Source organism: Hippocampus zosterae, chromosome 1, assembly GCF_025434085.1.
Source record: "Hippocampus zosterae strain Florida chromosome 1, ASM2543408v3, whole genome shotgun sequence".
Lineage (NCBI taxonomy): Eukaryota > Metazoa > Chordata > Actinopteri > Syngnathiformes > Syngnathidae > Hippocampus > Hippocampus zosterae.
The window spans coordinates 10,751,204-10,766,737 of record NC_067451.1 but is presented as its reverse complement, the minus strand read 5'-3'; the positions used below and the strand labels follow the sequence as shown (position 1 = coordinate 10,766,737).

Here is a 15,534-nt window from a genome sequence, read left to right as displayed (position 1 = left end):
ATGAGTTTTTTTTCCCCTTGAGTTCCATGTTAAAGTGTTAACTATTCGTGTTTGTAATTCAAATGGGATCGCCACGCCAGGAATGTGACATCACATTTTTCTTGTCAAAATCGCAGTATTTTGGCTACGGTCTTACTTTGTGCTGTTTCCACGTTTGTTCCCCACCTACAAACGAGTATGCAGTTTTTGTATTGTTCCGGTGTTGTGTGTTCAAATCCCCTCCTTGTACATGCGGTGTCGTTCAGATCCAGAATAGCCCATTCAAATGAGAAGCAAAGTGTTTTTGCTTTTATTTTTGCTGTTTATTGGATTGGATTGGATAAACTTTATTGTCAAATGTATTATTTGTCATTAACCTTCAAGGTAGTTTGATTGCTTCGTATAAACATACAATGGGAAACTTCGCTCATTAAGCAAGTGTGTGGTGAGCAAGTTATTATTATTATTCATGGTGCATTCAACGGACAAATGTCCGTATTTACAGTATATCAGAGAGCAGGTTCGTGTCTAAATGAGTGTTTTTAGAAGTAATAGTAAAAATTTCCCACGTAAAAAAAAATAGTTACTTTGTGTGGGGGTTTTGTCTGTATTCTGCATCAAGTTTTGTGAATAAAAGACTCCATGTGAAGGAATGCTAAATGCAAACCAAAGCCACTGGTGTTAGAAGATTATTTCTTGATGTCAGCTTTGTTGTCTAGTGTGCGTCAACGTTTGCACAACACAATGAAAGACTTACCCTGTCCTGGCTGGTCCTCCAATATTTTAATCCAGTAAATTCGGCCGGTGGGTCTCAAACTGGGGTGCCCTGACCATTTGGGAGTCTGCAAAATAAAATAAACCAATCACTCATTCCCTCATCAGCTCAATCAAGTTTATGATATGTTCATGACATTATCACCGAAATATGACATCACTGTATAGCTGTCAGTAAATTTTAAGAACAAGAGGCTTATCGTTGTTCTTGGTTTTACTGTTTGGTGCTTTCTACCGCCTTTATTACCGATTTGTCTTACTGTTTATTGTGCATGTTAAATCGCTCCATGTACAGCACTTTGTATGCAGCAATGGCTGTTTGAAAGTGCTCTATAAATACTGTTGACTTGACTTGACTTTTATTTCAGGAATTGTAGAGTCCTCTTTTTAAAGTAAATATCGGCAGAATATTAAAATGGTAACGCTCTAGTTCACTTAGGAAACAGACTGTATTCCCTCACTAAACATTCCCTTTTGTATCATATTTACACCTTGTCTTAAAAATTTGACTTTATTTTAGAATTTAAAATAACAAATATAAAATCTATATTTTTAAAATGGAATCAATTGAAAAAAAAATCTGCAAATAGGTGAATCCATGGATTCCGAACTGAGAATATGCGGGGATCCACTATATGTCTCTGGTACAGTATACATTGGAAACCCAATTTCTTGCTTTTTTTTCTTTGGAGGGTGTGTGTGTGGGGGGGGGGGGGTGGATTGACAGCCTTTCCTTTTTTTTTTTATAGCCACTTACACACTTTTAGAGTGTGATTCGATAATTTGTCGAGTTGAACGGAAACCAGCTGGTGCTGAATGGAGACCGAAAGGTCCATCATCATGCTTTACTGAATGCCCACGATTTTTGTCATTTTCAGCAAAGTGTCTGTTGGAGATGAGCTTCAAATTGGGCCCTTATTTTGACACTTTTTAGGATCATCTTCTTACCTATTCTATGCTTGACTGAAGGCAAAGAGGAAGCTCATCATAACAGTGGATTCTATCAATCTAGCTGTCTGTCCAGCTAGCTATGGAGCAAGGCAATTGCTATTTCACGGTTCGTTTATAGCGGTTTAAGTGCATCGCGGATTTTGTCAAACATATTCATTATTTTTTTCCCCATATACATGGAGTACAGTACTTTATATGTTGCTCTATGTGAATCGCTGTTGTTTTGCAGCTTCTCGTGGACCGTTTGCGGACTTAAAAAAATAATAATAATTTTACCTCTATATGTTTATTGGTTGCTACTTCGCGGATTTTCGTTTATCGTGGGTGGTTTTGGTCCCCATTAACCGCGATTAACAAGGGATTACTGTACTGTAAAAGCAGTCGTGTTATTTATTCTGTTGGGGGAAGAGTGGGCTCCTCTTCCCCGCGTGTTCGTTGAATTTCGGACAAGGAGAATGTTGGTAATCCAAATAAAGGCTGGAGGCGATGAACAGTTCCTTTGAAGGGTTTACTTTATTTTTCTGAAGGTTACGAATCGATTCGGGCTCCTGAGGGGTCCAGATTTGAATCAGGAAGCGTAAAAGAAACACATTCATGAGATTATATAGAGACAATATGATAATGAGAGGCGGGGAGGTACCCCTCCCATGTAAATCCCAGAAACAAAGAAAGTAACATGTCATCTGACCCGGTGTGGCTGGAAGAAGTTGGGAGCGGTGAGGTGAGACCAGACCACCACTATCCACCATTTGACAGTTCCTCTTTTGATGGTAAACATGTCCTGTGGAGGGGGGCCCTAAAAGTGGTGGGGGTCGAGGGGCACTAAAGGTGATTGTAAACACAGTGAGCAGGAAATACCTTCAACAGCATTCTACATTGTTTCTTTCAAGTGTCACAACTAACAGAGAGGAATAACCCCTTAACCATCAAACCTAACTAAGAAGAGAGGAATAATACAAGAGTATTCCAATTCTAGGAGATGATTGTCACAAGGACGCCAAGCTACGCTGTGGACATGGGAAGGTTATACAGCATGACTAAATATGAGCAGAATGAAGACTTCAATTCACATTTCAACTGCCACTGACTATTCTGTAAGTCTCAAAATTGGATGATTATTACCATTGACATTCCCCAATGCCACACCAATGTCAGGAGGGAGGCTGACTAACTGAGTGGGTCAAGTCAGCAAATATGTAGAGGAAAATACCCATTTCTTCTCTCAACTTTAATCTCCTCAGTACATCCTCAGCATCATCATCTGCTTATTTAGGATATCCTGCTGGGATTTTACTTTGACTTTAATAACGTGTCTCTTTGCTTGCTGTATTGGCCATGCCTTCCAATAGGTCATTTGTGTTTGTCTTGCATAGTACAGTACGCAGGTGTCACTTTCACACACAAAAAAATCAAATATATTACTTTTGTTAGTCATAAATGTGAAATGTACAATATATACACAGTATTCTGTATATATAGTAATAGGGTATGAGTTATCACATACAGGGTATTGTAAGCACAAACACGATGCAAATAACATCCAAAGCATAAAAAGAAACCAACAGAATACCGGTAGCTAAAAGTGGATATAATCCGGTCAGCCTTTAACCTTAAATAATCTATCTCAAATGAATTACTAGTCTTAACCTTATGTAAAAGAAGATTTGGGGGGCATGTCAGAGATGTTCGCTCGGACAGTGATGAGGACTTTGGTCACAAGAAAATGCTTCTAATGTAACAAATATTATTTATTACATATGATCATTTGAAATTTTGCATGATTTTAGCAAGCATCAATCATGGAAGTTGACATGTTTGATTTGCTTTCGCGGGCCACATAAAATGATGTGTTGGCCTTGAGTTTGACACCGGTAGACTATATATGATGCTCACTCACTAAACAATGCGAGAGGCAGCGTGTACTCGTGTGTGTCATGTACATTATAGGGAGGGACATGACTGAAAGTGACACTCGATTCCTTCACTCTCTTGTGTGTGAGCATTGAGTTGCACAGGGCCGACCCGCAGGACCGTTACCCACCCACCATGGTGGTCCACATCCGCGTCTCCGGCAACTTCAGCACCGTGGACAGTAGCCTCCCTACGCCCCCTCCGGACGGGACCGCGCGCGGACCCGGCGAACCGGACTCTTCGGGCGGCTTGAGCCGCAGCGGCCACACGGCGGTGGCGGTGTGCCTGGGCGTCATCCTGGTGGCGGGCATTGTCAACAACTCGCTGACACTGCTGGTGTTCGCTCGGTTTCGGTGCTTGTGGACGCCCATTAACGCGATTCTGCTCAATATCAGCCTGAGCGACGTGCTGGTGTGCGTGTTTGGAACCCCGCTGAGCTTCGCCGCCAGCCTGCGCGGACGCTGGCTCATCGGGGAGTTCGGGTGCAGGTGGTACGGCTTCGCAAACTCTTTCTTTGGTGAGTCAACTTTTCCGGGGCCACTTTTTGGGGAATTTCGGATGAAGTTCAAAGGCGAGCAAATAATGAAATGCAAGCATGCAACTACCGGGGGATTGTTTTCTTCATATTTGGCATTGGTGAGCGGTGGCAGCGAGAATCACTCTGATTCTCCTGTGTGGCGTTGGCGTGGCTTTTCTCTTCTCCTTGTTGTCAAACCAACAGAAACGTTACCACGTTAAAAGCAGCGTTAATTGACAGGGCTGTCAAACTTAAGTTCGAAATAAGTTGATAAAGTGGAGTGAATGAGTTAGAACGAAAAATGTACTCACTCTTCTTTGACTGGCCATTACTCAGAAGTGTCAAAAGTTATAGCAACATAGCACGATGCTAACTGCTAACGGGCATCCTACCATTGCTATTTGAATTTAATTAATGCATGTATTTAATGGTGTTTAACACAATTTAAAGCCTTAATTTTTACAAAATAAATTTCATGACTTTTACTGTTTTTTTCATGACCCGCTCAAACTATGTAGATTCAAATAAGCGGGTTTTTCCAACACATTTCGCCACCAATCATTTCTCTCTCAAGTCCATGGGCCTGTTATCGGTCTCCCGCTCTTTTCCAGGCATTGTTTCTCTGGTGTCCTTGTCCGTCCTGTCATACGAGCGCTACATCACAGTGCTGCGTTCCTCCCAAGTGGACATGTCAGACTTCCGGAAGGCCTGGTTGTGCATCGGAGGTTGCTGGCTCTATGCCCTCTTCTGGACGCTACCTCCACTTCTGGGCTGGAGTAGCTATGGGCCCGAGGGTCCCGGGACCACCTGTTCGGTCCAGTGGCACCTTCGGTCACCCAGCAGCATCTCTTATGTGTTGTGCCTCTTCATCTTTTGTCTGCTGCTCCCGCTTCTTCTCATGCTCTACTCTTACGGCTGTATCCTGATCACCATCAGACGGGTGAGGTCAGACACGCTCATTCAAATGTACCGGGTTACTGTACTTAAGTCAATTTATCAGGTATGTTTATGTTTCTTGAGTATTTTTCTGAGGACTTTTTTTGTTCCAAGATAGCAAAATGTGCATTGTAATATAATTGACAGTAAAAAAAAAAAATATATATATATATATATCCTTTTCTTTTGTACATACAAATCTGTACTTTTTTTACTTTTACTGAAGCACGAGATTTTTTTGTAGTATTTCTAGTTACAGGTATATACTTATTACTTTAATTACATATCAGATAATATCGTTGTTTAATATTAAAATATGTTTTAACTTAATGAAACGTTTAGTGTCTCATGACTTAATATTATTATTTATCACATTTGTGATGATTATTACCACAACTACTATCCAAGATATTTAATTTTACGTAAATTATTTCACTTTTAAAAAAGAATTGTTAAAATTATGTATAATTATTTCCATTTAATTAAAAGTATTACCCTGCGATTGGCTGGCAACCGGTTCAGGGTATCCCCTGCCTACTGCCCGAAGACACTTGGGACAGGCTCCAGCACCCCCCGCGACCATAGTGAGGATTAAGCAGTTCGAAAAATGAATGAATGAATGAAAAGCACTTTCAATTTCATTGTTTCACTGAATTAAAAAAAAATCTACAGAAGGGCCACTGGTTGTTTGCATTTTAATAACCACTCATTACTGTTTGATTAATTTTTTGTTGTCATCATAAATAGTAATTTCAGTACCATTTGAAAGCACTTAAACAACTTAATTGATTCGTCTTATTATAAGATGACAGAATTAATTTATTTTCCATTTGTACCAATTAGTGAAGTTGTCAAGGAAGGGCACTGATGTAAAACCAGTGCCAAGAAAGGAAATAAATCATGTGAGTGACTCACTGCGGTGCCTCCTTCCGGGACAATTCAAAACTTTCAACAATAGCAACAGCAAGAGAAATGCTTTGACTTTAAGTAGAGTATTCTTTCCGCCTTTTTCTCTCACATTTATCTCCCAGTGCTCTGTTGACAATCTTAAAAATAAACCCAACCACGTATCCACCAGGAAGGAGGGCAATTTCTTCCCTGGGGTGTAAGGCTGCATTTTCAAGGTCGACGACCCCCTCTGGTTTGGCGGTGACTCATGCATGACTCCGTGCAGCTTACATAAATCCGGCTAACACACAAATAATTCCTAATGAAGACTTGTCAATGGGCGCGCCATCAGTGAATCACCGCCGAGATATTTTTAGGACGGTTACTACTGGATACCTACCCTTATGTAAGCGACTATTTTCAAACAGCGTGCTCACCCGAGGGAGTCATGAATGAAGAGGGTGGGGGTCTTTGCAGACTTGATCACTGTACAGCCAGTGGCTCAGTTTCTTTTGCGGCGAGAGCCTTCAGACATCAGCCTCTGGCTTTTCTTTGAAACACGTCAATCGGACTGTAGATTTTCTGCTTGGCTCCTTAATCAATGGCATCAGAGCTTGTTGGCTTTTCTTTCAGGCCACAGAATTGGACACCTCATTCAGTACACTTGAGATCAAAAATAAGTTTCACGAGTATGATGCCTTTCGTATTTCCTCAAATATATAAAAATAGAGCGACAGAGAGAGAGAGAGAGAGAGAAAGAAAAATTTTATTGAAGAGTTCTCTCCTCAATCAATTAAAATGCTGTTGCTAAGTAAAATAGCACCATGAAAAGAGGCACATAAACAGCAAATTAACCACGCGCTGTAAGGCAGTTTTTCACGTAGCAAGAATGTGGAGACACAAAGATTAGAGTCTTGGAAATCTCTGCCATGCAGTCACCTCAGAAGGTTACTCATTGTGTTCATCGGTTCTTGGAATCTCTCTCCCTCATTTAAATTATATATACCTGTATATATATATGTATACATACACTCACTAACACACACACACAAAATGAAATGACACAATTGGAAATGAATCGGGAGCACAATAAGGTGAATTTTATGTGTCATCTACCACTAGATGGCATAAAAGAAAACACTTGTTGAAGTTCCATTCATGTTGAAGATGGAGCAAAAATGCTATGGCAAAATTTTTCCAAGTTTATGTAGTGTAATTTTAAAAAACACATTGACAACGCTGTCTCGAAAATTATATATGAATGCACTCAAATAATAAATGAATGAAGGGCATTTATAGGGTTTTATTGGGAAACGGGTAAAATGTAATCCAAAATGTCCATCCATTTTCCGATCCGCTTATTCACACAAGGGTCACAGGGTGCGCTGGTGCACCGCTGTATAATAAATTGAAAAGATTGTGACTGTTTTTTTTTTTTGTGGTCACAATACAGCTTTGTGTTGTGGAGTTAGTGGCAAAAGCGGAGGACTCAAGCGTGAAGGCAAGGCAAGAATGATTGATTAGAAAAAGGAAAAACAAGCTATGGCAGCATGATCAAGAAAACAATGATTTACTGTAAGTGCAAAAAACATGATACAAAGGAACAGAAAAAAGAGGTAAACACTGAAGACAACAGGGGGCATGATGACGACTCTGTGACATGACAGCATCAATGAACCACCACCAAGCGAAAGCAGGGAACGACCAACAAATTGATGAGACGAGGCACACTTGAACAAGCTAACGTATTGACACGAAAGAAACAGAGCTAACAAGTACACGTGAGGATGAAAATCAAACGAGCTGATGAGAAGTGCACTTGGAATCCAGGAAAACAAATCACATAAAAGAAAGCAAAAATCGGATGAAAACAACGCAGAAAAACATTCAAACTGCGATCGTGATAATTTTATCCTTCTTAATTCCTATGGCATTTAAGGGCACACATTCAGATGTTTGATTGACGTTAGGATAATTGAGGGGGTCCTGAGAAAAATGTTGGCCCTGCATCCAGAAAGTTTGAGAATATTACTGTATGTATGACGATTGTAAGACAAGTTGTTATTGTTCAGATGGGGAAGATCAACCCCCTGACAACGGCACGTCGAGACCATCGCATCCTGAGGATGGTGTTGACGTTGGTGTCGTGCTACCTGCTGTGCTGGATGCCCTACGGCGTGGTAGCGCTCATGACCACGTTTGGCGGTTCGTGGCTGGTCACACCCTCCTCTAGTGTGGTTCCCTCCGTCCTGGCCAAGTTCAGCACCGTCATCAATCCCGTCATCTACATTTTCTTCAACAACCAAGTGAGAGCCGTCACCATGATGTGACTAATGACAACATCCACGACGATGCTCGCGATGATGTTACCGATGACAATGGCAATTTTTTTTAGAGTCTATTTTGGAACTAAAATGTATTTTGATTATCCCTTCATGTCATATTTGTCCTAGTTTTCCAGATGTCTCCTGGCCTTCGTAAAGTGCAACGCACACCCGCTGTCTATTCAAGAGGCGCGGCCCAGCTCGAGGTCACAGAGGTTGTGTGACTTGTTCCCCAGTGGGCGGCAACGTCGCCCACTCAGCGGCGCCACCGACCACAGTGGCTCCCGCCGTGCTCTCATCGTCCATTACACGGCGCACCGTCTTGTCAATCTCAAGACTGAGAGGTGACCTGTCAGTGTATTGTTTGATGAGTGAATGTACAACAACACCAGACCTCTACACAAACTATGAAGACAAAGATGTGAGATGTTGCAAGTACTAACACTCTGGACTTTAGTAGAACTACTTTACTTGTTTAAAAAAAAATGGAGGAAGTAGAAGTACTGATTCAACTCCTACTTGAATGTAAATTAGGACAAACTGAATGTCTTTTACCGTGTATATATAATACTTGTACCTGTATTGACAATGAAAACAATAAAACATCTCTATACACAAAATATGTTTCTTTCTTTTATTAACTTACATAGTCTTGGACTATGTTTGGTATATACAGTGGACCCCCACTATTCAGGGGGTGGGGGTAATAGGGACTGCGCTGGCTCGCAAATAGCAAAAAATCCGGTTAGGAACGACAATCAGAATAAATACATTGAAGAAAAATATGTTTGTTCTCTAATAAGTGTTTCTCCAAGAAGTAAATGAATAAATCCTCACCACCCCACCTGCTGCTCAATGGCTTCCTCACTCACAACCGACAACGGAAGGCTCGAAAGCAGCTCCGCTAAGAGAAGATACATTTTGGGGCTGTTGGCATAGCTAGCTAGCTAGCTAACTGCACGGCGCAACTGTCCCAGACCACGACAGATTCAGATGAAGGTGCTCAAGTTCTTATATAGTGAAAGTAAGTAAACTGAAATGGTGAAAGTAAGTTTCACGCTATATCTCCACAATTCAGCATGAGATAGTTGTTAGTCTCTTTTCAGCAATTATCTTGAATGCTATACAGGAAGTCTGCAGCAAAGATTCAAACCCAGAACCTTGACTATTTGATAATTGAACACACAACACAGTCTTCACACAAGCTATGATTCAAATAACGTGAGAAGAAACACGAGTGGTTTGAAAGCTTTGGATTTCCTGGAGCAGTTAGCTTGGTGGTAAAGCATCAGGGGGTCGTGTGGGCCCTTTGCTCCTATTTCAACGTTTCACAAATGCCACAGAATGCCGTGTGGGCGCCCCAAAAGCTCTGGTTGATACACCACAATGGGCTAATGCTGTCGGCTTCAGCTGGTGTACCCTCTACAGCTGAGTCACAGTGACAAGCACCCGTGACCTGGTTCTCATGAGAATGGCCTACACATAGCAAGGCGGAACATACCAAGTACCCATAAGTTGAACATTTTATCGAAGAATTACATCAAAAGAAAGAAGGAGAGAATAGTGAAAATCCACCTGTAATCGATGGTGGTAAAGACTTTTGTCTAAATGTAGCTCCTCAAGTCACTTAAACATAGTTTCTTGACACCATAACACCACAAGATGGCGGGCAACCATTACTTTTCACTGAAATTATGCTATTACATTCACTTCAGTGTCATTTCTTGGAACACTGCTGCCACAAGATTCAGATTCAGAAAACTTTATTTATCCCCATGGGGCAATTAGATGACGGTAAAGCACTACATGTAGTCTAAATAAAGCACCTCAATTCACTTCAATGTAATTCCTTGGCACTAGGATGCCAGAAGATGACGGTAAAGCACTCTTTCAATCTTAATGAAGTTCCTCAACTCACTTCAGCATAGTTCCTTGGCACCAAAATGACACATACCACAGAAAAGAATTATGTTTACCTAAATGAAGATCCACAACTCACTTCAACATAATTCAGAGGCACCTGGACACCACAAGATGTCAGTAAATCACAATGTTAGCTCTATTGAAGTGCCTCAATTCACTCCAAGATGCCACATATGCCGTTATAGAAGTCATAGGGGCCAAAATGCTTGAGAATCACTGGTCAAAATAAGGTAAGATCAACTTTATTGGTACCGAGAGTGTGATATTCAAGTGCACCAGCAGCAAATAAAATAAAACAAAAGCCTCTTTAAAAATGATGACATCAGTTGCTGAAATGGAAATACTCCTGCGGCGCCTCCTCTTTTTCTTAAGGCCACAATTAGGTTAGTCTTATTGTGAAAGGAAGATGTCTGCTGATTTGATTTCTCACCTTGGTTGAGAGGAAATGCAAATGACAGCAAACATTTCTGTCGCGACGAAGAAGAAGAGGAGGAGAAGGGAAAATGACGCTGTAGTTACGCTTTACTTATCACAGCCTCAAGCTCGCGGGATGCCACTTTGCGCGCCGCTCCTTTATAATGATCAACACATACCACAGCAGTGTGGCATCGCTCCCGCCTCCACTGCCGCCGCGCCAGGCTCAGGTGCTCATCCAGCCTCAGTCCTCGCCTGTGGGCCGCAGCAAGACCTGGCTGCGCTTGCTTCTGGGAGTCCTGGTGTTGCATTTTCTGCTCACGGCCGGGGGGTTCACCTTCCTGTACTACGCAGGCAGAACGGTAAAAGCCTCATTTAGTTGTTGTCACTTTGTTAGCAAGAATTTTACTGTATATGGCAAGGATGGACATTTGGTTACTCAACAGACTTCAATTATAATGAGGACGTAGCTGTAAACATGTTTTCTTTTATTGCATTCTATTCTAATTTGTTTATTTTATTTAATGTAAATCTTACATTTAAGTACCAATAGAATTATAGAAATAGAATTACATAAATGTAAACAAATAACACTTCATATGGCTAAATGACTTTCTATATTTAAGTCATTAAGTACTAAATGTTAATTTTGTTACAGTTGTTTGTATCCAATACATATTTATTTACATAGCGCTTTCGCAACTGCCGTAGTACGAAAGCAACTTCCCTGAGTGTTTTTGCATGTTTGACCGAAAAAGAGGATACGGATTCTGGCACAACAGTTTAAATATTTAAATGAAGATAAAATTCATCAAGAAACAGTCTACAAATTGTTATGTGATGAAAAAAATAAAAATGTTTCAGGAGGTTTCTGAATGACTCTTAAACGTCTGGACACGTCTAAATAAATTATTTAAATTATGTTGTGGATCAGATGGAGCCCCTGGCTTTGAATGACACCTGTGCTCCATAGGATATGCATTTATCGTGCTTTGCCGCAAAAATTAATTACATTTCCATCAATGATGATTTTGATTTTGATTCTGATCAAATTGGTGTCTTTAAGAGGCAAATGAAATTCACAAATATGTTATACATATTCTTAATAGAACAAAATCCTTCCACAGTGTATATACTGCTGAAATAAACCTTTTTTGGGGTTGTTTTTCATAACTATTGTTACAGTTCTCGTTTCATAGAAAAAAATATACAGGAGGTGCACCCAATATTGCGACCACTAAGTGACCTTTCACTTGTCCCTACTTTTCAATCCAACAGGAAAAGCCGCCATCATTACCTGAAGGTATGTTTATCTTTATTTTTTTCCCTGTCAAACATGAGCTATGGGCTAGTCTTTCCCAACCTTTCTTTAGCCATGCACATATTTTACAAGAGACCACCAAAAATATGCAGTCTTGACTGACTAACAAAATCACGTGTGAAATCTACAAGTGTTTAGTTGACCTAAAAGCACTTACGGTGTTGCGCGAATGGCAACAAATATATACACATTGTGCTTTGTAGTGGGAAAAAATACTTATTCTGCTTGTCACTATAATTCACTGTCATAGATCGATAAACATGTTCTGTAGTAACTTGATAGTATTTTCAGGACCAATTAAGTGAAATCGGATAATTGGGATGATTTCTCGCGGAACCGTGGTTGGGAATCGCTGAGTTAGAGATATAAAACTGAAGATATCATGAATATGTACGATAAATTATATGTGTACGATATATTTTCGGTTGGTTCCAGCTACTTTTCAGCAAACTTCCTCCAGAACGTTGGCTCGTATGATCGTGGCGAAGCAAGCACGCTTGTCACCACAAGAATCAACATGTAAGCATCTTATTATTTTATTTGACCCCTTTTAATGTCTTTGAAATGTATGATTTCTTTAACAAGGCCAATTTGTCCACAGCTTTCTAGCTAGCAAGTGCTAGCTAAACATGGGCAAATGTGCTCTTCATTCCTCGCAATAAATCTTTGTAACAAGTATGTTCTTCTCAGTGCACATACTTTGCATCCATCTTTTGAGTAACTTAATTTCACTTACCGCGTGAAAATGGAGCTAACGTGTCTCTCTCTCAAACTGTAAAAGTCAGAAGTTGGAGCTCAATTCATGAGATCTCTGCATTTAGCTCTGCTGGTCAACTCCGAGACGGAACGATTCAATTTGAAAAAAGCTGCTCCACTAAGAGCAAATTGAAGTGCCGTGTCTTGCCCGAGGTCAAATCAACAGGAAATAGTCGCAGCAACCCTTCGGGCACTGTGCGACCTGCTCTACCTAATTTATAATGTGATGAAATGTGTGTTTTAATATGATCTGGTATCACGTTAAACCGTGTTTTTCTACAGTTTTTTAAAATAAATTGACATACCTTTACTAATGAGTATTTTACATAGACCCCACTTGGAGAATGACAATTGTAAAGAACCGGCTGATGTCTTCCCCCAGCAGGTTACCTCCGGTGGGACATGAAGCACTCAGTGCTGAGCAACATTAATTACTACCGCAATAGCTGGCTCACGGTCCTGGAGTCCGGAGACTACATGGTCTTCTCCAGGGTCACCTTCTCCAAAGCCGATCCAGAGAAGCCGCTGGCCAGCGTGCTCAAGCTGAAGCGCGACGAGTCGGCTGAGGAGAAGGTAGCCATGCAGGCCTATTGCAGCCTTGACCCCTCGGGGTTCGGGTCCAAGTCCCAGCTCTGCTCTGTCTCCCTGGGGGAGGTGATATCACTGGAGAGGGGGAACCAGCTCAGCTTGTGGGTACAGGACCTGTCACGAGTGGACTACAGCGAGAAGGCCACAATCTTTGGGATGTACAAGCTTTAACAGTGTGGATGACAGGACATTTTATTTATTCGATTGGACAAACATTTCGGGACAGCATTGACAAGGATTCTTTTTTCGTCTTTACAGCAGGGCTGATGGACACATTTTTGTGCCAAAGGTCATGTTTGATTTTTTTTTTTTTTGGTTAAACAAACACATCTCTGGGGAAAAAGTGAGATCATGCAAAATTATCAGTTTCTCTGGATATGAAGTCTGCATACCCCTGTTCAACAGTTTTTGAAATGAAAAACAAAAAGAGACTAATCACTCCTAAACTTTTTCCACCATTAATGTGACCTGTAACCTGTTCAACATAGCTGAAAAAAACATCTTGTAATCTTTTTAAGAAATAATTTTTTTAATTAAAATGTAGTTGCGAAAATGTGCCCACCCTCTTAGAACTGGAATGTGGGCGATATTAACAAATCACAAACTCAAATGGGAGTCAGCATGCACCTGCCATCATTTAAAAAGCCAAGTTCTTGTCGATTTCCTGACTTTTTAAAAAAGCTTTACAACAGCTAGATGGTTTTGCGCTAACACTTATTGCTATTTGGAATGGTTCATAATTCCCTCTTCATGTTCAAGTAACTAATTATTTTTTAAAAATTCTAAAATCAACTGAAAATATGACCAAACCCCAAATGAAGTTTAGATGTTCTGTCGTTTGTGGTTCATCTAATTATATCACCAAATATTTAATATGAATACAAAATGCCTAAGTGAGTACAACATAAATTAGTTTGTTTTGCAATAAATCAATTATTTTTAAAAATTAATATTTACTTAACTGATTTTTTATACGTTTATTTTGTAACATGTCAAATACATGCCTGAGAAGACCAGTTTGGAATATTTGAATCCTGTTGTAGCAATGCACTTGGTCACATTAATTTGCAGCACTATGAAACATTCAGAGTCCACGTTAAAATTAATGTCCTTTTTTTAATGACTTCATTGAAATACAACGACTATGACACTGTGTAAATAGGGGGTTTATACTTCAACTGCTATTTTTTTTAATCATATGTATTTTATATTTTTGTTGGAGAAGCTCATATTAATTCAACTTTAAAACAAAAAAAGAAGAAAAGTATTCAGAGCAGCATAGTAGTAGCGGTTGTCTCCCTCACGGTTTTGAGGTTATTGGTTTGAATGACGGCTCCTTCTTGTGTCGGGTTTTGTTCTGTATGTTTGTTGGGAGAAAAATCAGGCAAGCGCTATGTATGCTCCAGCATAACTTTTGGGGTTTTATGGTCGAAAGGTTTAACCTTGGCTTCATGAAATTAAAACAAAACACAGGTATCTCAAGCAGCATTTTTTTTTAGGTGGTAAAAAAAATATAAATAAAAATAATGAAGTAATACCTTGTAAAGGTACACCACTGAAAGCATAAAATATATATGGTGGCTAAAAAAAAAAAGGTCAACCCAGTTTCATTTTGGGAATTGTGAAATTGTTCATTTGTTGTAACAATGTGGTCATATGTGAACCGTGGGGGGGATGTCACATACTGACAGGATGCATGCAGGTACACGTGCAATCTATTCGCCACACTTTCCACCATGTTCTTGACGGACTTCCTGTATTGAATTAGAGGCTGCATAAAAATGGAAAACAAAGAGACACATGACATATGAGACATATGAAATTTTTAATAAATGAAGGACAACATAAAGTACAGAGTGCAAAAAAATGCAACAATACAATAATAATGATGATTGCATAGAACCTTTAAAAGCAGACTTGACGTGAGATGAAAATTCCGGCTGCAGTGAAGTGCTCAGTGAGGCTGCAGACATTTTTAGCTATTAAAAAAAAAAAGATAAAGAAAATAGACAGGAAGTAGAGTGCCTATCGCATTTACATTGTTGCAGTGCTCTTGAGGAAGAAAGTTGCTGCCTTGTACCGATTGTATGATTGTTATTATATGATGAAAATTGGGACCCGCGCAATGAAACTGTACACTTTTTTTCGTTAAGATAAAACTGCAATTCTCTCTAAATTATTGCTTTTTTCAACTATTTTTTATCATATTATGACAACATTTCATTAAAAAAGATTTTTATTTAAAAAAAAAA

At 39.9% G+C, this 15,534-nt stretch overlaps 2 protein-coding genes and 1 long non-coding RNA gene across 6 annotated transcripts; 2 read left to right on the top strand and 1 right to left on the bottom strand.

Moving 5' to 3' along the window:
- Window positions 1-364: 364 nt before the first annotated feature.
- On the bottom strand, window positions 365-12,895 carry LOC127609226 (uncharacterized). 3 transcript variants are annotated; one of them, XR_007964484.1, is made up of 3 exons: window positions 12,675-12,895; window positions 10,797-10,963; window positions 365-821 (listed from the first exon to the last, which is right to left on the bottom strand). It is a non-coding gene; the product is annotated as an uncharacterized LOC127609226 (long non-coding RNA). The 3 variants fall into 3 exon arrangements; XR_007964485.1 differs by lacking the exon at window positions 365-821 and adding an exon at window positions 8,570-8,629; XR_007964481.1 differs by lacking the exon at window positions 365-821 and adding an exon at window positions 10,430-10,633.
- On the top strand, window positions 3,623-8,974 carry tmtops3a (teleost multiple tissue opsin 3a). Its single transcript, XM_052079026.1, has 4 exons — window positions 3,623-4,132; window positions 4,744-5,072; window positions 8,029-8,262; window positions 8,410-8,974. The coding sequence occupies exons 1-4, from the start codon at window positions 3,751-3,753 to the stop codon at window positions 8,626-8,628; spliced, it is 1,164 nt and encodes a 387-aa protein (XP_051934986.1). The 5' UTR covers window positions 3,623-3,750; the 3' UTR covers window positions 8,629-8,974.
- Window positions 10,633-14,522, top strand: LOC127609210 (uncharacterized). Of its 2 annotated transcripts, none has more exons than XM_052079043.1 (4): window positions 10,633-10,979; window positions 11,896-11,920; window positions 12,374-12,457; window positions 13,080-14,522. In XM_052079043.1, exons 1-4 carry the CDS (start codon window positions 10,782-10,784, stop codon window positions 13,451-13,453), a joined length of 681 nt encoding a protein of 226 aa, XP_051935003.1. In that variant the 5' UTR covers window positions 10,633-10,781; the 3' UTR covers window positions 13,454-14,522. The 2 variants fall into 2 exon arrangements, with proteins under 2 accessions (XP_051935003.1, XP_051934994.1); XM_052079034.1 differs by having other exon boundaries at window positions 13,077-14,522.
- Window positions 14,523-15,534: the final 1,012 nt, after the last annotated feature.